This window comes from Lagenorhynchus albirostris, chromosome 5, assembly GCF_949774975.1.
Source record: "Lagenorhynchus albirostris chromosome 5, mLagAlb1.1, whole genome shotgun sequence".
In the NCBI taxonomy this organism is placed as follows: Eukaryota; Metazoa; Chordata; class Mammalia; order Artiodactyla; family Delphinidae; genus Lagenorhynchus; species Lagenorhynchus albirostris.
In genome coordinates, this window is record NC_083099.1 from 96,664,903 (window position 1) to 96,688,700 (window position 23,798).

General features: G+C 41.0%; 2 protein-coding genes across 2 annotated transcripts in view; both read left to right on the top strand.

The window, feature by feature from the left end:
* The first annotated feature begins 11,682 nt into the window (after positions 1-11,682).
* Positions 11,683-16,269, top strand: RPL24 (ribosomal protein L24). Its single transcript, XM_060150661.1, has 6 exons — positions 11,683-11,702; positions 11,834-11,909; positions 12,445-12,555; positions 14,899-15,035; positions 15,454-15,517; positions 16,150-16,269. The coding sequence occupies exons 1-6, from the start codon at positions 11,698-11,700 to the stop codon at positions 16,228-16,230; spliced, it is 474 nt and encodes a 157-aa protein (XP_060006644.1). The 5' UTR covers positions 11,683-11,697; the 3' UTR covers positions 16,231-16,269.
* Positions 16,270-20,063: 3,794 nt separating this feature from the next.
* The window catches only part of ZBTB11 (zinc finger and BTB domain containing 11), a 38,199-nt gene continuing 34,464 nt past the window's right edge, over positions 20,064-23,798 (top strand). Inside the window, exon 1 of the mRNA XM_060150662.1 lies at positions 20,064-20,573. Coding sequence (XP_060006645.1) covers positions 20,264-20,573 — 310 coding nt within the window. The 5' untranslated portion in view covers positions 20,064-20,263. The remainder of the gene's footprint in view (positions 20,574-23,798) is intronic.

The window sequence follows — 23,798 nt, forward strand, 5'->3', positions numbered from 1 at the left end:
TATATCTATCTATATATCTATCTATATCTATATCTATATCTATATACTATTGGTTCTGTTTCTCTGGAGAACCCTGGCTAATACAGGAGGCAGAGAGGTAACCAACTTCCAAGTAGCTTTTAAATACTAAAGGCTTCATTTTGTAATTATATGTGATGGTCCACCTCATTTGGGGCTCCATTGACATCAGATAGAGGTATGAAAAATTTAGTCAGTTCTGAAAAAAATTTCTCTGAAGAGAAAGAAAATTCAGAGTATCAGTGAATTATGTGTCTCTCATATATGGCATACAGCAGTGTAGCTGATATAAGTGATCTAGCTACAGTAATTATCAGAATAGCTTTCCTACACAGTTGCTTGTACACAGAATGTTACACAAGTTTTCAAACCTAATTTAATTTGCAAAAAATAATCTCCAGGGACTGCCCTGGTGGTGCAGTGGTTAAGAATCCACCTGCCAATGCAGGGGACACAGGTTCGATCTCTGGTCCGGGAAGATCCCACATGCTTCAGAGCAACTACTGAGGCCCACATGCTCTAGGTCCCATGTGCCGCAACTATTGAGCCCACGTGCTGCATCTGCTGAAGCCCAAGCGCCTAGAGCCCATGCTCCGCAACAAGAAAAGCCACCACAATAAGCCCTCGCATGGCAACAGAGTAGCCCCCGCTCTCCGCAGCTAGAGAAAGCCTGAACGCAGCAACAAAGACCCAACTCAGCCAAAAATAAAATAAAATTTTAAAATAATAATAATCTCTAAAGGAGTCTAAATATATCTTTAGATGTTCTCTTTGTCCTCCAGGATATATTTTCTATTTTAAAATAATGTAGCATGCGCCAACTTTAAAAACATGTTACTGTAAAAAACTTAGAAAATATAGGCAAGCAAAAAAGTAAAAATAACAATCTTCCGTAATTCCCCTACGCAGAGATAGTCACTGTTAACATGTTGTGTTTCCTTTTAATCTATTTTTATCTATGGGACTATATCTAGATTCCCTGCCTCCCGTATTTTTTTTTAACAAAAATGGATGTATACTGCACATAGATTTGAGACTGCTATTTTCAGGTAATATGTTTGTAAATTTCCCTGTGACCTATTTTTGGTTATCTCATGCACTTTTAAGAAATTTACCTTTTCTTCCTTTCCAGTTAAGAGAGGATATTGTCAAACAGAAATATATAAAGTATATTACTACACTGAGGAATTCAAGTATATGTGTTAAATTTTTCTCTTCTGAAATTGTACTTTCAAAACTTTGAAATCACTAAGATTTTCACATTTAACTACAACACAAAGTCTATAATACAGAAAGAATATTAATAATCTCTTTAAGCTAAAATACAAATTCCCTTGGGATCGACATATACACACTACTCTTCTTGCCTCAGCACAAAAGAATTCAGAGATGAAGTGATAGGTAAGAAATGGATTTATTTAGAAAGAAACACACTCCACAGACAAAGTGTGGACCATCTCAGAAGGCGAATGAGCCTCGAAATATGCTGTGGTTTTTATGGGTTGGGTAATTTCATAGGCTAATGAGTGGGAGGATTATTCCAATTATTTCGGGGAAGGGGTGGGAATTTCCAGGAATTGGGCCACCGCCCACTTTTTGACCTCTTATGGTTGGCCTCAGAACTGTCACGCCGGTGGGTGTGTCATTTAGCATGCTAATGTATTACAATGAGCATATAATGAGGCTCAAGGTCTACTGGAAGTCAAATCTTCTGCCATCTTGGACTCAGTTGGTTCTAACCAGTCTTTGTCATGTCCTATGGCTGTATCATTGTTTTAAAGGTTGTGCCCTACCCCCTTCCCTCCTGTTTCACTACTATATATAAAATAGATAACCAATAATGACCTACTGTATAGCACAGGGAACTCTATTCTGTAATGACCTATATGGGAAAAGAATGTAAAAAAGAATGGATATATGTATATGTACAAGTGATTCACTTTGTTGTACACCTGAAACTAATACAACATTATAAATCAACTATACTCCAATAACATTTTTAAAAAATAAAATATAAATTTCCTTCCATGAAATAATAAACTCAAATGAAATAATCAACTCAAACGTCTACTTTACATAGATATTCTCTAGCAAAGGTTGGCAAACTACAGACTATGGGCTGAATCCAGCCTGGTGCCTAATTTTGTACAGCCTACAGCTAATATGGTTTTTACATTTTAAGTGACTGGGGAAAAAATAACAGTAACATTTTATGACACAAAATTATATGAAATTCATATTTCAGTGTCCATAAATAAAATTTCATTGGAATACAGTCATATTTATTTACCTATTGTCTACAGCTGCTTTTACACTACAATAACGGAGTCCTCATGACTGAGACCATATGTAGCATTCTGAGCTCTTATTAGTGCTGCTACACACTACAAATCACAGTAACACTTTTTTTTTTTTTTTTGCGGTACGCGGGCCTCTCACTGCTGTGGCCTCTCCCGCTGCGGAGCACAGGCTCCGGACGCGCAGGCTCAGCGGCCATGGCTCACGGGCCCAGCCGCTCCGCGGCATGGGGGATCCTCCCGGACCGGGGCTCCCGAACCGGGGCACGAACCCGTGTCCCCTGCATCGGCAGGCGGACTCTCAACCACTGCGCCACCAGGGAAGCCCATATTAACACATTTTTACTTGACAGCATTTCATGTGCCATGTGTATCGCCATACTGTGACATTTTATTATTAGTTTTATGACCAGCATATACCTATCATGTCAAAACAAAAAAAAAGAAAATGGTAAGCTTAAAATATTCCATCTTTTTTTTTTATTGCGGTGCGCGGGCCTCTCACTGCTGTGGCCTCTCCCGTTGCGGAGCACAGGCTCTGGACGCGCAGGCTCAGCGTCCACGGCTCACGGGCCCAGCCGCTCCACGGCATATGGGATCTTCCCGGACCAGGGCACGAACCCGTGTCCCCTGCATTGGCAGGCGGACTCTCAACCACTGTGCCACCAGGGAAGCCCAAAATATTCCATCTTTAAGATACTGTGAACTGCAGATTATTTTGTTAACAAATTAGATGGCAAAGCATTATGTTTATTACGCAGTGAACCTATATGCTAAAAGAATACAATATATGTCGACATTACCAGACTGAGCAGTCATTATAATATTCAAATCACAGAAAATAGAAAAGTTAGAAAAAGTAAATAGAATATCTCATCATTGTAAAATTTCTTCACCAAAAAAAAAAAAAGAGAGAGAGAAAGAAAATTAGGCTGCAACCAAAGTAATTTCCAAGTGGCTCATTTGTTAGGCAAGCAAGGAAAGTCATTTACTTATGGTGTGTTAATTAAATGATGTTTGACTGCAGCAGCTGAAGAAATGTATCCAGAAAAAATAAACTTGTTTAAGATCATTAGCCTTTAGGTAAGAACAGCTGCTTTAAGGGTTGAGCACACTGGGAACATCAATAGTCAATTTAAATTATTTAGTGAAGCCTAATTATTTTGAATCGTTTTCCTTGGCTCTTAATGAGTTGACAGGTGTTATTGAAACTGCTCCTTTGTTCTGTTTATTCAAGAAGTCAATTTTTCAAGTGACTTTAGAATTAGCCTTTATGAATAGGCTGTATTGAACAGGTGAGAATATTTTTAAAGAAGTTGAGAAAACACTAATTCAATACACCTAAGTGGAATCTTCTGTTTTAAAAAGGTAGAAGAAGCCTTAGTTTGACAGATTTACAACACTTGTGAAAATGTAAGGTGTAAAGCCTATGGTTATAACATCATTGTATTATTAATTAGCAGATTCTTTGTGGAAAACATTTGAATCCACCACGTGTTGAGCCAGTGGTGTCAACAATAAACTTCATTTGTTCTTATGGGTTTACCATCATCAGCCCATGAATTTTTGTCAGAAATAGCAGCTGAATATCCTGACTTGCCCTACCACACAGTGTTTGATGACTTACCAGTGGTATCATTTTATTATTATTATTAATTTTTTTTAGCTCAGGGCCAAGATTGAAATTTTTTCAAATGAAAAGAACCTCCCTTAACCACTATTTTGGAACACTTATTGAATGGCTTTAGGATTCGTTTTTTGCTAATTTTGATCATGTGATGATGCTTCTTAACAAACTCAAGCTAAGGACAATGCAGCACTTACATGCAAAACTTATTCTGTGGTAAAGTCATTTCAATAATCACTAACGTTATTTGATTCAAAAGTTAAAAAGGAAGCTGTCCATTCTCAAACAAATTTGCAGTGGTTATATTTTTCGAGCTCAAATTACAGTTTTAGTAGTGTTGTTGAGACCTCAATGCAAATGCAAAGAAAATTTCCATGTTTCAAGACCAATTTAACTGTGCATTTTGGAGCTTTCACTTAACTTTCAATTGGAAATAATTAATCTGACATGCTAAAAGGAAAATATCAAGAAAATAGTCTAATTCTATAATTGCCTTCCAAGAGATTAATATGTTCAATTTAAATCATATGTCCTTGGATTGATGGCAGTATTTGTCAGGGTGAAAAGACATTTTTCAAAGACAAAAGTTGTAAAATCTCATTAGAGATCAGGATTAACAGATTAATATTTGCAATTGATTTTGATGATAGGGAAATGTTAAGAGAAATGTTATCCTCCCCCTCCCCAAAAAGAATTTCATTCTTTTCTTTAGTAGATCTGTTTTACAAAAACGTACTCAATATTATTATATTTTAAATTTTGTCAATGGATATATTGTGGAAATTGGTTTTCTCTCTTGTTATAGAAATACTTATATAAATATTCTCAATTTTGCCTCTTAGCCCATGAAGCCTAAAACACTTAATATTTCCAAACCTCTGTTCTGGAGGAAATAAAATCTGAGTAGGAAATTAGCCAGTGAAAGGGAGGAAAGATTCCAGCCAAAGAAGACAGCTTGGGCACATGCGTGAGAACCAATAGAGTATGTGAACAGTACTAAGCAGTTATTGCATTCTGAATCATATAAATACCATGCTTCGTTCCTCTTGCATTTTTGAGCCAATCGGTAATACCAGTTTCTTCCAGAAGATGGCTCCCTTCATTTAGCCAAAATTTTATTATGAAACATTTCCAACATACAGAAAATTTGAAAGAACTTTACAGGGAACACTCATAAACCCACCACTTTGATTCTCTTATCAACATTTTATTATACTTATTTTATCACATATCTATCCCTCCCCTCCATCCATCTCGTTTTTTGATGTATCTCCCTATATACTTCAACAAGTATTTCATTAACTAGTGTTCAAAATTTATTTAGTTTCCTGTTTTTTTTAAATAATAGTTACGGTAATTCCCTGGCGGTCCAATGATTAGGATTCCGAGCTTCACTTCAGGGGGCACAGGTTCAATCCCTGGTCGGGAACTAAGATGGTGCATGCCCCGTGGTACAGCCAAAAAAAAAAAAAAAAGATATAAAGTAAAATTTACATGAATACTCAAATCTTAAATGAACATTCACTGAGTTTTGACCAACTGTGTTTAATTAACCCAAAATCCATAAAGACATAGAACATTACCATTAAAACAGAAAGTTCTCTCATACCCTTTCCCATTCAATAATTCCTCTCCCACCCAGAAGCAACCACTGTTCTGATTTTTTTTTCCATCATAGGTTAGATTTGTATGGTGTAGAACTTGATACACACAGAATCATACAATATGTACTTTTTTTTTTGGTAAGGCTTCTTTCATTTAGCATAAGGTTTTGGGGACTCATGTTGATGAGTAAGTCAGTAGTTTATTCCATTTTATTTGAGTAGTAGTCCATTATATGAATATATATTATAGTTTGTCTATATATTCACATTTGATACAACACCGAGAGTGTTTCTTGTATGTATTATGAATAAAGATGATATAAACATTCTTGTATAAAGTGGGTTTTTGTTTGTTTTAAAAATTTTTTAAATTACAAAATAATACAGGTGGTACTTATTCCTCCTATTTTCAGGATTGAATTGCGGGGCTTAAATCTTTCAATCCCTAAACACTTTATAATTGTTTGAAACTTTTTATCATGGAAAAGTAATTAAAAGAGTACATAACAGGACTGCCCTGGTGGCACAGTAGTTAAGAATCCACCTGGCAATGCAAGGGACACGGGTTTGATCCCTGATCTGGGAGGATCCCACATGCCGCGGAGCAACTAAGCCCATGCACCACAACTACTGAGCCTGCACTCTAGAGCCTGTGAGCCACAACAACTGAGCCCGCATGCTGCAACTACCGAAGCCCACACGCCTAGAGCCCGTGCTCCACAAAGAGAAGCCACCGTGATGAGAAGCCCGGGCACCGCAATGAAGACCCAATGCAGCCAAAAATAAAGAAGAATAATAATTTTTTTAATTAAAAAAAAGTACATAACTATATAGACTATTGTGATGAACTCTCCTACACAACACCCAGCTTCAACTATTATCCACTTCTGGCCAATCATTTTTTTCATCCATGCCCTTACCCACTAGTCCCTTCCTCAGATTATTTTAAGGCAAATCCCAGCCATCCTGCTATTTCATCTGTAAATATTTAGTATGTATCTCTAAATTTCAATATAAGAACTCTTTTTTTTTATTAAACACACAGTACAATTACAATAGCTAAAGAATTGACAGTACATCTTAATATCAAAAGTCCAGTCAGTATTCAAATTACCCCTATGGTTTATCCAGCTTGGTTGTTCAAATCAGGCCTCAGTTAAAATCCATATGTTGCAATTAGTTGAGGAGGCTCTTAAATTTTTTTTAATCTATAGGCAGAGCCAGCTTCAAGTTGTGCAACCTATGCAGTCACACTGGGTCCCTTGCTCAGGGGTATCCCATGCTTGGAGTTTAATGCTCTGCAGTCGCTGTCTTGAAAGTCTTAATAATTGTATCCTTGCATTTGTGTTTTTTAAGTGAAGTATAATGGGACGATAAAGCATGTGCCTGGGGCTTGCCACCTCAGCTCCCTTGTAGGCCCACTCCTTGCAGCCTCCTCTCTTTCCAGGGATGGGTTCCAGAGGGCCGCTGGTTCTACAGTCCCTTGACTCACTCCTTCCCCTCCCCCTCAGCTCTCTCCAAAGCAGGCAGCACCATCATGCATTATGCCAGTTTGACATCTACCCAGGAGAATGGTGGAAGGAGATGGCTGGCTGAACTTCCCAGCAGCACTGAGGCAGTTTGTTGGTCCGGTGCCTCTAAGGAGGGGGACCTGAGAGCAGGTAGGCCTGGAATGTTCATGCACAATGTCAAGTCACAGGGCAGGACCCTGGGCACCTATGAGGGGCTGCATTGGCCCAGCGAATGTCCTTGCCTGAGAGAGCATGAAGTTAAATAGCAATTGAAAAAATATCATGAAAGGTCGAGAGATAGATTGCAGAAGAAAGGAAATAGCTTATTTTAGTACTTTAAGGACATCTTTTTCCTGCTTTTTGACAAAGGGACCCCATACTTTCATTTTACACTGGACCCTGCAAATTATTTATATAGCTGGTTCTGTTCATTCGTTCTTCTCTCTCTCAATTTTACATGATGTTGAAGAAATTAAGTCATCCTGTAGATGCCAGTTGCAACCATGTGGAGTCATTTCACATGTTCCTCTGTCCCCTATAATTTATATAATGGGTAGATATGAAAACTTGATTAGAGTTATATTTTTAAGAGAATTCTTTAAATTTTAATAATGCTTCATAATTTTAAAGAAAGATTCATAATTGTTCACTGAGTAATTTATTGATTGATTTATTTATTTATTTTGCTGTACGCGGGCCTCACTGTTGTGGCCTCTCCCGTTGCGGAGCACAGCCCCCGGACGGGCAGGCTCAAAGGCCATGGCTCACGGGCCCAGCCGCTCCGCAGCATGTGGGATCTTCCCAGGCCGGGGCATGAACCCGTGTCCCCCGCATCAGCAGGCGGACTCTCAACCACTGAGCCACCAGGGAAGCCCCACTGAGTAATTTTTAAACCTAGTTATTTTCTAATCTAGTTACTAGGCATTCCTTTCAAAGCCCTCCCTGAGGCCAATGCCTGAGAGTCTTGGGATTGATCAGCCTACTGGGAACTCTGATGATAGATTCTAAAAAGGCAGGATCCCTCCCCACAAATGAGGAGAGAATGCTATTGGAAGAAAACACTAAGATTGGTGCCTAAGTCATTCCGAAGGCATTCGTGTTTACACATTCCTGTTGTTGTCTTATTTTAACTTTTTCTGCCTCTTAACGCTGTCAAAATTCTTCCATAGGCTTCTGTGAGATGACTGTCATGGATATCTATTTCCTTTGACCTCATCTGCTCAGCCTCCTTCAGTAGATTCTTTCTCCATTTCTCCTATCCCATAAATATTAGTATTTCCTGATTCCTTTGGCTGACTCACTCTAGTCACTCTTTCTAGGGGTGGCAGACCCAGAGATGCCCTATCCAGATCCCTCTTCAAGCAAGAGCTTGAAGACATCATAGTTAGCAATGTCCTCCAGCTGTCAGCAGAGTCTGGCTCAGCTGCTGAGCACCACCTCACTTAGGTCATGAACTCCCTGGGTCAACCCACATCTGCTGACTAAGCAAGGTGGGGGTATAAAGAGAATTGATCATTTGACTCAAAAAGGGATACTCTGACAGGCAATAATTGTTCCCGAGCTCCTGGCAGGGTTGACTGGGGTTTAGTTGGGCCAGTAATGCATTTGCCTTCTTCTGCCTAACATTGCTTCCTCCTTCCTTTCATAGGACCTGGTCCCTAATAAATACCTTTTGCTCTAAACATAGTCTCAGTAAGTGCTTCCAGAGAAGACAGCCTGTGACAGTAGGTGATGCTCTCCCACATATTCTACTATCACCTATAGATCCATTACTCCTAAAATACATCCTATTCCAAACACTCCTCTAAACTTGTTTATCTTCCCACTACACAATTCCACCTTAACATCCTACGGGCATCGTGAACTTGGTCTTTCCCAAAGTGACCCTTTCCTCACAAACACGCTCCTTCCTCTTATCTGTCTTCTTTTGACAAATGATACCGCTATTCACTAAGTCTCCATCTTCAAATTTTCCTTACTTCCTGCATTATCTATTGCTATGTTAACAAATTATTCCTAAAACAAAGTAGTTTAAAACAACAAACATTTATGATCTCACCGTTTTTATGGGTTAGGAATTCAAGAGGGTTTATCTGGGCGGAAACTGGAAGAGCAAGAAACATGTTCTACCCCAGAGCCTCCGGAGGGAGCACAGATCGCTTGACTTCAGCCTAGTGATACTGATTTCAGACTTCCAGCCTCTAGACCCATAAGAGAATACATTTGTCATGTTTTAAGCCATCAAGTTTGTGGTTATTTGTTACAGCAACCACAGGAAACTAATACAGCAGGAGACTATGTATAAAAGGTGAAGAAACAGTGAAGAGAATGCTCTGTTCTCAGGAAGTATATAGACGCCCAGAAAAGCACCAATTTTGGAGTGAAGCTGTCTTTTGCCTATGAAAGAGAAAGGATAAAGTCTGCAAAAATTTATGGATGGTGTTGGAAACTGTGCTTTATGACACTATATAAAATGCTTTTAGGGGTTTCTGTATAATTTCTTCTTATTATAAGAGTGTTTGAACACAATGTAAGGTGTGATACATACAAAGTGTTATAAAGAACCCTGAAATGCCAGCTCTAGGAAAGAGTAAAAGAGCTAAAATCCATAAGACCGAGTCTCCTGCTTTTCCTCCACGGAGTTAGACCAAAAATAATTTCGAGGACCGACAGAACAAAATCTTCCTAAAATGCTTGGGAAGGGACTATAAATTCTGGGGTTCTGTGAAGTAAACAGATCCAAAATCCTGCAGGTAGATCTTGGCTCCACCCTCTACTCACATCCAGCTCTGCCTTGTGGAGCTTGTAGAAGCCAGGACTATTCCAGAAAGATTTTTTTTTAAGTGATCAAACAATTTTATCACCAGTAATTTAAAACAAAGAAAGTTAGATGGATGTCAGAGTCAAGTTCAAAAACCATGGAAGCTGAGGTATCCATCTGCCTGTAGTCTATTTAGACAAAGTCTTCTAAGTATACCAGACACTCTCAACAGCTGGTCAGAGTTGGTCAGGCTGTCAAATTCCTTCCCTTTGCTTCTTTGGTTTTTCAACTCCATTCATATCTCTATTCATTCATTCTTGAGATTGTTTCCAACATATGTGCAGCTTTCTTAATATCAGTCAGCCACCTTGTTGGACTTTTTAAATCTCTTCAACCACCTATTTGCAGAACTTTTTAGGGTGCGTTGCTTATATAGAGAGTGTCCAGAAGAAGGAAATTTCCTACTCTACCCATTTTGAGTTCTTGTGGCTGGACTAATAATAAAATCAACACACAACAGATGAACAGGAGAAAAAGAAAATTAAACAAATTTAATTCATGTGCACAGAGGTCTCACAGAAATAAGTCCTAAGTAAGAAGTTGCAAAAGCAGGCAGCTTGTATATTTTTTAGACAAAGGAACAATAATTAGTAAGGAATTTAAGCAAAGTTTGGGCTTTGGGTAGTAAATTAGTATCAAAGTTTGTTTATACAAGCTTCTGTGCCCTGAATTCCCTATCTCTGGTAATAATGATGTCTTCCTATCTTCTGGTACAGTACAGCGAGAGAGTATGAGAGATTTATTTCCTGCTTCCAAGGGGACACAGAGGAGGGTCTAAGTATCCCTCTTGCACCTACCGGTTCTTAAGTAACATGAATGCAAAATATCCACTATGCCATTGAGGCATACTTTGGAGCAGCCTGCCAATGGGCTCCAACAACAGCATAAACCGATCATTAGATTTGTTTCCTAGTCAAGTACTCCAGCCTCGCACACAATTCAAGGATTCTCTCTTGCCATTCCCCATCATTTGCTGAACTACCGAGCATTACAGAAGGGGTCAAGCGATCCAGGCATCGGCCTTCCCGGTGGGCCCGGGCAGGGCTGCCTTTTCCAGAGAAGGGCTTTACCGTTTCCTGAGCAACCACCGGCCGCTACCCCCACACCCCCGCCTCTAGGTAGCAGCCGGCAGCCTGGCAATCGACCGCCACCGGCAGTCGTCATTTTGCAATGCTTCGGCGCTTACTTAATATAGAGTTTGTAAACTAAATGAATTAATGTATGCATATGATTTAGCACGAGTCCTGGCACACAGAAAGAGAACACTCAACGAACGTTAATTATAATTAATGCAAAACGCCATCAAGCACAATTCCATTTGCACGGCCTCAGAGACAGTTCAGATGTCCTTATTTTTTTGCAAATGTGGAAACTATTACAATTTAATTTTGTTAGTTAAGGAAATGGGCCAGCACAGAAGGCAAAATATGATTTTAGGTTTTACCTAAGCGGTATTCATCTATACATCACTAAACTATAATAGGGAGGGGAGAGAGGAGCCTCTTCTCTTTACCTCACGTTCCCTGCAGTAGGACGAAGCTCTAGGAGAGACGACAGAATGACTCAGAAAGCAACTGCCTGCCTGTCCCTCCCTCCCCGCCTGTAGAGCCTTAACGGCCTCTAGCGCAGTTACTCCAGAGGCAGACGGCCACCGGGGAACTCTAGACGTGTCTCCCCGGCGAGGTGACGTCATCACCGAACGCCGGGGTTAGGGAAGAGAATTGTGGGAGGAGATTGCTTTCCCACGACCTTATAAGGGCTTTTCCCATGATCCTTTCCTTCTTTTCGCCATCTTTTCTTCTCGCCGGCGCTAGCAGCAATGAAGTAAGCAGGAACCTTATATCCCAATCCTCTTGCATCTTCGGGCAAAGGGCCTCTCCGGCATCCCAGGCATGGCTTCTTCTTTCCGAAGATATCCCCTACCCCACCTAATGTGCTTTCGCTTTTCGTTACAGGGTCGAGCTATGCAGTTTCAGCGGGTACAAGATCTACCCAGGACACGGGAGGCGCTACGCCAGGACCGACGGGAAGGTGAAAGGCCGCTTGGGCTAAACGCACCTTTGCTGCTAAGGAAAGACCGGTCTCGTTCAGTCTAGGCGGGATCCTTCACCACATGACCCTTGGTCCCTGAAAAGCTTGTTCCGGGGACCCTGTGTGCAATGATTGTTAGGATCAGAAACCTCTAAGTGAATCAGTCTTGAGCTTTGATCGAATGTAAATCAGGTCGGAAGTTAGGAGCTTGTGTAACAGTAATGTTCCAGTGTAAGGGCAGTGGGCCACCGGGGTATTTGGCTATTTTATGGGCACCAGGTCCTTTTGGAATCTCGGGAGGGACAGGAGTTAGATGCCTTCCAGAATTTGACACCCAACTCTCTTCTGCGTTATGAAGTTAGGTTTGTCTACTCGAGAAAAGACAGGGCGAAACGCAGAGTTTCCTGCCAGTTCTGTGATACAAGCCTTTTGGTCTGTATGGGCCTCAGTTTTGTAAAATGAGAGGATAGAATTAGAATATTAATTCACTAGTAATTTCAAGCTCAAGACTCCTACTTTGAACTTGTCACGACAGGTTTTCCAATTTCTTAATGCAAAATGTGAGTCGGCATTCCTTTCCAAGAGGAATCCTCGTCAGATCAACTGGACTGTCCTCTACAGAAGAAAGCACAAAAAGGGACAGTCGGTAAGTGAAATGCACTTTCATGTTGTTGAAACTCTGAGCATCATTTACTGCTTTTTAAAATTAAATGAGACAGTGTGAAAGTACTCCTAACTGAAAAGCATCAGACAGTGAAGTGAAAATGATTGATATAAAGAGTGCCTCCTTATACATCTTAGGCTCACAGTAAAAATATCAAGTTGAAATTTGAAAGCATTCCCCCTTCCAGAGTTAGGTAAATTACATTAAGCTCACTTGGGTTATAGTGCACCATTAAACTGTTTAAGATGTTCAAGTGGTGGCAACTAAATAGTTCTGTGAAAACTTGGTATTGGTTATAATGCTTATAGAATTATTCCCAATGTAGGTATCATATTGTGGAGTCTTCCAGCATATTAGTTCTTAAAACTGGTTGTGTTTTTTGAAGTGGTCTTTTAGGTTGTTGAAACAGATTTTTGAGAAAAGGTTTGAGTGTCATGGCAAGAGAATTAGTATTCAGGAGGCTTGTGAATATTTAGTGAGTGAGCACCTCCTGGGTGAAAGACATGGCTAGATATTATGGGAGTTCAGAGGAAGGAAAAATTCTAAATAGGGGGATGTGACATACCCAGTAGGGTGGCCGTTATCCAAACGGGGGTGGGGGTGGGAGGAATTACAAATGTTGGTGGGGATGTGGAGAAATTGGAACCCTGTGCATTGCTGAATGAAGATGGTGCAGGCACTGTGGAAAGTGGTTTGGCAGTTTCTCAAAAAGTTAAAGAGAATTACCGTCATATGATGTAGCAATTCCATTTCTAAGTCTATATACGCAAAAGAATTGTAAGCAGGGACTTAAACAGATTACTTGTACACTGATGTTCACGGTGCTGTTATTCACAGTAGCCGAAAGGTGGAAACAACCAAATGTCCCATCAGTGGATGAATGGATAACTAAATGTGATAAATACATACAGTGAAATATTATTCAGCCTTAAAAAGCTGACAGGCCTGACATTATGCTAAGTGAAATAAGCCAGACACAAGAAGACAAATATTGTATGATTCCACTTTTATGGGGTACCTAGTTGTGGACAAATTCATAAAGACAAAGTAGAGGTTACCAGGCAGGACTAGGGGGGAAGGTGGAATAGGGAGCTATTATTTAATGGGTGCAGAGTTCGTTTTGAATTATGAAAAAAGTTCTGGAGATGGAAGTTGGTGTTTGCACAATATTACAATGCCACTGAATTACACACTTAAAAATGCTTTAAAATGGTCAACTTAATGTTATATATATTTTACCACAATAAGAAAAATATTTTTTAAATGGATTTGAGGTAAGAAAAATATAAACAGGTAAATACTGGCATTTTCTACAATAAAATTTCACCTCTGTATAAAGTTTAAAGTATTGGTAAAACGAGCATTTTGGTTAACCACAAATGTGCCCTCTTTTCTCCATATGTCCTGTTTAAAAATTTTAAGATATTTTGCGTATCCCTGCTTTAATAAATAGTTCATTTTATTTTTTCTTGGACTTAGAGATGCACACAAGATCTTTTTTCTCACAAGCACTGTAGCATAGGTTTCAGTATAGAATCTGCAGCAGATGTGTGAATTGTACTGTCTTGATTCCCAGACATTCCCTACATTTGGTGGCTTTCCTGTCTTAAATCATCTTCTAACTTGACTATTTCTCCCAGTGTCAATACTTGGAGTAAAAACAAAATAGAGTTGAGGTTTGATAATTTTTTTCCGAAAGCACATTCTTTATCATAAAGTCTTGTTAAGAGCACTTTTAAAGTACTATTCAGTTAACTTCCTTAGAGTTTAACTTTCTGTTCTTCTAAATAATGGCCAGGATTTGTAATAGATGGTTTAACCAATCCATAATCGGAAAACTTATCTGTGTATTGTAGTATTTTACATATAGATACTTTAAAAATATATATTTGTATGTATATTTCATTTCAAATAATTGCATGGATTATTTTTGGTCTTTTTTTTTTTTTTTTTTTTTTGCTGCACTGTGCAGCATGTGGTATCTCAGTTCCCCAACCAGGGATTGAACCTGGCAGTGAAAGCCCAGAGTCATAACGACTAAGCCACCAGGGAACTCCCTGGTTGTATATTTCTGTGGTCTGAATTGTGTTCCCCCCCAAATTCATATGTTGAAACTGAGCCTCCAAGGTGATGGTTAGGAGGTGGGACCTTTGGGAGGTGATACAGCCATGAGGGCAGAGCCCTCATGAATGGAATTAGTGCCCTTATAAAAAAGGCCCGAGAGAGAGCTCATTTGCCCCCTTCTGACATGTGATATATTTCATTTCTTCCCGACATTCATGAAGCAAGGTTGCTAAGTGTGGTCCCCATCTTTTTGTTCTGTAGGAAGAAATTCAAAAGAAAAGAACCCGCCGTGCAGTCAAATTCCAGAGGGCCATAACTGGTGCATCTCTTGCTGATATAATGGCCAAGAGGAATCAGAAACCTGAAGTTAGGAAGGCTCAACGAGAACAAGCTATCAGGTGAGGAAGCTTTCATTATGAGCATTTCAGCTGTTGGAATGGATTTTAGGTTATGTTTGGGTTTATAGGCACAGAAATCTTAATCTCATGTTATTTTGTGTTGTGTTACTTGCATCTGTATAGGAATTGTGAAATTGTAAACACTCATGTTTAATAATACAGAAGTTTATACTATAGTCTAAATGATTTGTTGAAATTCTATATGCAATTATAAAGATACTGTACAATTTCTAACAAATGTTAAGCTGACTTGGTGGTTAATGACATTTGTTAATAAATCCTTTGGATTTATCATACAAATAATTGCAGGTGGGGAAGGAATATGTTAATTCTACTTTTCCCAAACACTAACCTCTTGTTAATAGACTATACCCTTAAGGAGTAAAGTGCTTTGCTTATGTTATTTTTAACCCCACAGGGCTGCCAAGGAAGCAAAAAAGGCTAAGCAAGCATCTAAAAAGACAGCAATGGCTGCTGCAAAGGTAATTGTGGGATTATCTTGGATTTCTCATTTAAAGCAACAGAAAGATTTATTTTTAATCCAAATTGTGGTAAATGAAAGTTTCAGTTTTTTTAAGGAATTTAGTTCAAGGCTCTAATGGAAATGATGTCCATAATTGATTTCTGAGTGAGTGATTCCGGTCTCCAGAGAGGTCCCTTTGCTAAAGCCAAATGCGTATGTTAGTGCTATATAGAAATAGAAAGGGGGAAAATAAAGGTGTTTTAAAGTTTATTTTGAAATAATTCTAGATTTTCAGTAAAATTTTCTATAATTGTACAGAATTTACCCAGCTTTTATCAGTGTTAATTTCAATAACCATAGTAAAAATTTCAAACCAAAAAATTAGCATTGGTCCTTCTTCTGTTCTTAGGATACAGTTCAGGGTCCCACACTGCATCTAGTTGTGTCTCTTAACTCCTTCAATCTGATATCTTTGTCTTTCGTTTATATTTCATATAAAGGTGGACTTCGTAATATTAGGAACACAGATAATTAGGAAAGCAGTCTAGGAAACAAACAGAATCTGGGCATAAGAGAGCAGTGATTGGGGGAAAAAAACCAAAACAAAACCTCACACGGAATAATGCCACATAACATATTGTCTTTTTACAGGCTCCCACAAAGGCAGCACCTAAGCAAAAGATTGTGAAGCCTGTGAAAGTTTCTGCTCCCCGTGTTGGTGGAAAACGCTAAGTTGGTAGCTTGGATTTTTAAATAAAGATCTGACTATAACTAGATTGTGGTGGAATTTTTACTCCTAAATTAGGCATGTTCAGCCTACACAGTAATAGCTAAACTACACAGTTAGGAATTTAAGAGCTAGGTGGGTTTTTTTGTTTTAATAAATTATTTATTTATGGCTGCATTGGGTCTTCTTTGCTGTGTGGGCTTTCTCTAGTTGCAGTGAGCAAGGGCTACTCTAAGTTGTGGAGCATGGGCTCTAGGTGCGCGGGCTTCAATAGTTGTGGCGTGTGGGCTCAATAGTTGTGGCGTGTGGGCTCAGTAGTGTGGCTCACGGGCTTAGTTGCTCCGCGGCATGTGGGATCTTCACAGACCAGGGACCGAACCCGTGTCCCCTGCATTGGCAGGTGGATTCTTAACCACTGCACCACCAGGGAAGTCCAAGAGCTAGGTATTTTTTAAAGATTTCATTTCTTGGGAATAGTGCCTCCTAATGTAAGCCTCTTGGAGAGATGTTAAGCAAGATTATGTAAATAAAATAAGATCTATATGGTTGAATGCAAGCTTTGCTCAGCTGAGGCTATAAGGGCATGTTACAGACTGCATTGTCTAAACTTTTTTTGTTACATAGCTACAAGTACTAGGATGTTGCATAGATTTTAGCCAGGTTGATTGCTAAAAGATGCATTTTTTTCTTCTGTCTGCAGAAAGGAAGCCTTCTTAATGAGTTATTTTCTTGTTAAATTACCCTTCTCCATAATAGACACATTTATTTCATATTGGGGATGCCTTTTGGTTCACTAGTATCTCACCTTTTAATGATTAGCTTATAGCTGAGTTAAAACTACTTAGAACTATCACCTGTATAATCTGCTCTTGCTTCCAGAAAATAAGCTTAAATGAATACAATTTCTTTTACATAAATGGGGTAAGGAAAATAGTAATTGTAATTGTTGTTAAGAATAGGCTTACAGGGCTTCCCTGGTGGCGCAGTGGTTGAGAATCTGCCTGCCAATGCAGGGGACACGGGTTCGAGCCCTGGTCTGGGAAGATCCTACATGCTGCGGAGCAACTGGGCCCATGAGCCACAATTACTGAGCCTGCGTGTCTGGGGCCTGTGCTCCGCAACAAGAGGCCGCGATAGTGAGAGGCCTGTGCACTGCGATGAAGAGTGGCCCCCACTTGCCACAACTAGAGAAAGCCCTTGCACAGAAACGAAGACCCAACACAGCCATAAATAAATAAATTAAAACTTAAAAAAAAAATTGGCTTGCACTTCTTCAAAAAGCAGATCATCACGTACCACACTGTGCTAAGTTGCAAGGAAACGATGAACAAGGTACATCCTCTTGAGAAACATGCTTTTTATACATAGGAATAGTATGTGAAGGTAAAATACATCAACACTGCCCCTCACCTCCATTCTATCCAGGGTGATGGAATTAATGAGTATATCTGGTGCTTGTTAAATTCAGGCATTGGTCTAGGTGTTGGGGATAAAACAGTCTTTGGAGGACTTGAAAACTGAAAAGGTTTATAAAGTAAATATACATATACAAGGTAAGCTGGTTGGCTGGCTTTTGCTTAGATTTTGTTTGGAAAAAAACCCTTTTTATTGTGATTTTTAAAAAATATATGAAAAAAGAGGTCATGCAGCTGTGAACAGAGAAAGCTTAAAAGCCAGTCAAAATACCCAACGTGAATGCAGAGCTACATGTTCTTACTTCTGAACACAATAAAATGTCCCCTTAAAAGCACTGCTTTTTTCGTCTAAATGCCTTAAAATGGAACTGCCCATTCTGATTACCTTTGAGTCCTGAACAGCTTGCAGCTCAGGACAGTATAAACACTAAATACTTGTTCTCACAGGACAGCAAGTTTAGCTTTTCTCAGGAAGACCACTGGACCACGTGTAAAACATTTTACTAAAACATTTCTCTATTGGCCCAAAGGCACAGAGGAGAATCCCAAGTTTCAGTGGACTTCTCAGGGTTTTCACGGGGTGTGTTTTGATAGAAACTGATTTGGGTGTGGAGGGATTTCGACTAACTTAGCTTCTCTTAGCCATGTCCACAACTTGTTTACTTAAAATTTTAATCTACTTACATTAAATTTAGTTTTTTTTAATGTGTTTTCTTTAAAGGTTTATTTTTAATTTTTATTTTTTTGGCTGCATCGGGTCTTAGTTGCGGCACGTGGGCTCTTAGTTGTGGTGGTGGGTTTTCTCTAATCTAGTTGTGCGCAGGCTCCAGAGTGCATGGACTCTAGTTTGGGCAGGCAGGCTCTAGCTGAGGTGGGCGAGCTCAGTAGTTGTGGCATGCAGGCTTAGTTGCCTCGCGGCATGTGGGATCTTAGTTCCCTGACCAGGGATCGAATCCGCATCCCCTGCACTGCAAAGCGGATTCTTACTACTGGACCACCAGGAAAGTCCCACATTAAATTTAGTTTTAAAGGAAGTCTATTTCACAGCAAAACTGGTGGTGCTGGCCCAGCACATATACATCCCTTGGAGGGTGGATTTGGAAATCCATTCTGGGTGCCCCACCCCTTGGGAGCAGGGGTGTGTCTCCATCTTCTAATTCCTCCCTCACCCAGCTGTAGTCTGTGGAATGAGTGGCCCTAAGGCCTGGTAGTTCTATCTTTCCTCAGGGCCTGGGAGCTCATGTACCTACAGCTAGAATGTTCAACTGCCTCAAACAACCGGGCCGTTTGGAAATTCCTGCAATCCCCACCCCCAAGTGCCGGGGAACTGAGTGCATCCCGCTTTTTTTTGTTGTTTTAATTATTTCATTTATTTAGCTTGCGCTGGGTCTTAGTTGCGGTTCGTGGGCTCCTCTGTTGTGGCATGCAAACTCTTAGTTTGCATGTGGGATCTAGTTCCCTGGCCAGGGATAGAACCCGGATCCCCTGCATTGGAAGTACGGATTCTTAACCACTGCACCACTAGGGAAGTCCCGCATCCTGCTTTTTGAGCCCACTGTTCTCACCATCTGTCCACACCTATCTCCAAAGGGTCACCTCACTCTGACTGCAGACTCTAGGCTGGGAAAGGAGAGGGTTGGCCCAGAGTTTTCAGGCTCCAATAAAGCACCGCGCAGTCTGAGCCGCCTCGGCCTTTTGTGCATTCAGTATATGTTGGGTGTAAAATGGAGAATTTTTTCCCCTAAGTTTATGTAAAAATATATGCCAATAAAGCTGTAAGAAAACACTGCTAGCTGATCTTCCTCACTCCTTGCCAACATGACTACCTTCATAGGTAAAAAATCGTCAATACATAAGCTGATCATTCCAGAAAAATGACTATTCCATGGGTAGTTAGGAACCAGCAGTCGCTTAGAAATTACATTAACTCCTATCACGGAGGGATTTAGATTTTATAACACTTAACTGGAAGCTACATTTCCATGTGAAAGGGCTTTCTTTGGTCTTACATCCAGTGGCTAATATTATACTAGGGGCCTCAAAATCTGGCGCTTTTATGTTGTCGGGTGTCTCAAAACGTAGGCGGGGTCAAAAAGACTCCTTTACACCTTGGGGTATTTCCGACGGGATTAACAACTGCCCACCACCGCCTCCTACACGTGCTCAGATCCTGGGAAAGAAGGGAAAAACAAAAAGGGAAACTGCCAGGACTTAAGATGTCTGCTCAAAACCACTTCGATTTCCCAGGAAGGGCCTACCCGCTACCAAAATGTCCGTCCGCAGTCCTAACGTCACTTGGTCGGCTAGATCAAGCTAGAAAGCCATTGCGCTCCAATCAGGTCTTAGCCCCCTCACCCACTGCCCTTGATTTGCGTCACTTCCGGTGGTGCAGCAGCCATTTTGTCAGTCGCCAGCGGATCCCGCGCGCTGGAGAAGTGCAGTTCCTCTTGGTTACCAACTCGTCAGTTCTCCCTCCACGGTGCGGGCGCCCTCGAAGAGCACTCACCACAGACACAGCCAGTCCTCCCTACAGTGCCGCCACTGCTGTTGCATCCGCCCGGAACTAGTGCGCTGTCTTCCTCCCTTGCCACTGACAGGCGCCCTCGGGGAGCCGCCGTCAGCGATGTCAAGCGAGGAAAGCTACCAGGCCATCCTGCGCTACCTGACGAACGAGTGCGAGCCGTACGCGCCGGGCACCGAGGGTAATGTCAAGCGTAAAATCCGCAAGGCGGCCGCCTGCTACGTGGTGCGCGACGGAACGCTGTATTACCAGCGGAGGCAGCGGCACCGCAAGACCTTCGCCGAGCTGGAGGTGGTGCTGCAGCCCGACCGGCGCCGGGGGCTTATCGAGGCTGCGCACCTGGGCCCGGGCGGCACTCACCACACCCAGCATCAGACCTGGCACGACTTGTCCAAGACGTACTGGTGGCGAGGTAAGACCTCGCCCGCGGTAAGGGGGAGGGCGGGCGGCTTGCTCCCAGAAAAGGCCCGCAGCCAGAGGCGGGCCTGTCTGGGCACCCGCGAGTGTGAGGGTCCGGCACCCTCCTCCCGGACGCCGCTCGCGGGCCCAGCCTAGCCCGTGCCCGGCGGCGGAGCAGCTGCCAGGCGGAGCCGAGAGGGTGGGGGACGCGAAAGGAGCCGCACTTCCCACAGGAAGGAGGCCGGGGAAGCTGGGGGCGGGCCCTGGCCCGGGGTGGGGCGAAGGGGGCTTCGCCGGGGGCCGGCCCAGCCGCGGGGAGGGGCCGGGACGCGCGGGGTGCGCTGGGCCCGCCTCCTTCGGCGGCGCGGGAGGCGGTGGCTTCTTCCCTTTGCGGACGCTTTTGGGCGGCCGTTGCAGGTGCAGTGTGTGTGCGTTTAAAAATTCTGTTTGTGCGGATGGTTTGGGAGCGGCGCGGTCCGCCCAGAGCCCGGCCGCTTTCTGCAGTGCGTTCCGCTAGGGTGTTGGCCAGCGGGTTTGAGCTTCTGCTGATCCGCTTGCCGGGGTTCCTCTTTGTGCTACTGCGGCGTGAATAAGGAATCATACAATTGTGTGCAGAAGTGATTTCGAGTGACTGTGTGGAAACAGTCATTTGAGCCTAGTTTTTAGGACAAGAATTTTAAAAGCAGGTACTCTCAATTCTGGGTATTTTAATATTCTTCCGTTTGCCGTAGTGAAGAGCGATTTGGACACTGTGAGGCACTGTGTATACCCCAGAAAAGATGAGGTTTCTGGGACTGTTATGGTTCGGGAGTGTGGCTTTAAAGTTTGACTCCTTGGGAACCAGGTTAGGGAAGGAGAGAAAGGGTCCTTCGGGTTTTTGTTTTTGTTTTTTACCGTCCTCACTCTCCAAAAAGTTGATGAATATTCAAATCGTTTATAATTTGTAAAAGTTTGCAGGTCTATAGAATAGGTTTCGTCAGGAACGATTCCGTATGGTTCTGCAGAAATTAACTTATGGAACTTAATCTGTGAGTAAGGAAGTTAGACTACTGAATATGAACTTTTCTGGACAGGTCTTTTTGCATCTTAAATAATTTTTTCGTGTTTTCAAAAACAGTCCAGCTCTCTATATTCTTCTTAAAAGCTTTTCCTTATTTTATATTTTAAACCAATATCTGACTTAAATTCCTATAGCGACATGACTGAAGGGTAAATATGGAGTAATTGCTGCATTTTGTTAGGATTGATTTGGTAAGACATAGGTTTGTTGAACAAATGTCTCAGGTTTAATATTTTATGACATGTTAAAACGATAATTATAGCTAAAGATAACACGGATCAAGCTTTTACATGCAGGCATAGTGCTGAGCACTTAATTTATTTTTACATAGTATTTAATCCTCATCAAACCTTGTAAGATGGAAACATTTGTCTCTGTTTTACAGATGGGAAAACTAAAAGCACCAGGAGCTGACCTTTGGGATTTCAAACTTTTCTTAATCACTATTATATGGTGCTAAATGGGCTTAGTGTTCAGAATTTTCCTTCCCTAAATTGATTATCTGTGAGTGATAATCTAATCCAGTATTTTGTTTGTTTGATTTTTGTTTTAGTGTGCAGTGTCTTAAAAGACAAAAAAAAAAAACCTGGGACTGTGTTGATGTTTATTTTTTTTAATGAGAGATACATTTGTGGATAAGTAGACTTTTGAAGTCCTTAAATGTCCAGAACAGCTGTTCTCTAAATTTGGTACTAAACCCCTGAACAGGGAGGCCCTGAGATCCTTTCAGAGAATCCCCAAAGTCAAAATTATATTCATAATAATACTAAGGCATTATTTGCCTTTTTACTTATTATATCACAAGTATACAGTGGCGTTTTCCAGAGGCTACATGACATGTGATAATATGGCAATAGATTGAATGCATATATGATAATCTGTCTTCTGTTAAACCACGCATTAAAAAGACTTGCAAAAGGGGCTTCCCTGGTGGCGCAGTGGTTGAGAGTCCGCCTGCCGATGCAGGGGTCACGGGTTCGTGCCCCGGTCCGGGAAGATCCCACATGCTGCGGAGCGGCTGGGCCCGTGAGCCATGGCCGCTGAGCCTGCGTGTCCAGAGCCTGTGCTCCGCAACGGGAGAGGCCACAACAGTGAGAGGCCCGCATACCGCAAAAAAATAAAAAATTTAAAAAATTTAAAAAAAATTTAAAAAAGACTTGCAAAAATGTAAAGTAGCACACTTTTCTCACTAATTTTTTTATGTTTTGGTAAATAGTATTTTTCGTATAAATGCTATTTTTGTTAATATGTAATGGGTTTATCATACTATTTTATATCATTATTTTTATTATTTTAATATTTTTTCATTTAAAATGAGAATTCATAGCATCAGAGAAGTTTGCCCTCGATTATTAGCTATTCATTTTGATGTTTATTACATTAACACTTTGCTCATTTTACTTGTTTGTTATAGGCCTATTAAAATTATCAACACTGGGGACTTCCCTGGTGGTTCAGTGGTTAGGACTCCACGCTTCCACAGCAAAGGGCGTGGGTTCGATCCCTGGTTGGGGAATCAAGATCCCGCATGCTGCTTGGGACTGCCAAAAAGAAGAGAAAAAAAAAATTAACAACGCTGCATAGACAGAAAAATAAACATTCTTGGACCTGGAACTGATAGCTGATAAAACATTCTTAACTGTCAGTTTTTAATGTGTCATACACTACAAATGGACCCTTTTTATAACAAACATACTCCAAAGCCCTGTAGATGTTTATCTGGGAATTAATAAGATCTAATCAGTGTAGATGCCAAGAAAAAAACGATTCCAAAGTCAGGGGTAGTTTACTGGGATTTATTATTTATGCTGCTTTTTCTAGAATGTTGCCATCATAAGCAATGCCATTATATCCTGGTAATCAAGCAAGTTTGTAGCAACTTCACTTGTTTGAGCACAGTGAAAAACTGGCTCAGTGCCTAAAGTTGACATATAGCAAATTTATTTCAGAACGTAAAATGTTAGTAGATAGTCTCACCCTCTCAACCCCTTATTTTATCCTGTATTATAGTTGTATGCTGGAGTTTCAAAATAAATGACTCTCTCCCCTGCCTCAGTCAAATGCTGACTTACGGGGATCTACAATTAATGCAAAATGTGAAGAGAAAATTAAATTAGTAGGAAAAAAGATTAAACTACGAAAATTATGTAATAGGTTAAATTAGCCACCCGCAGAGGT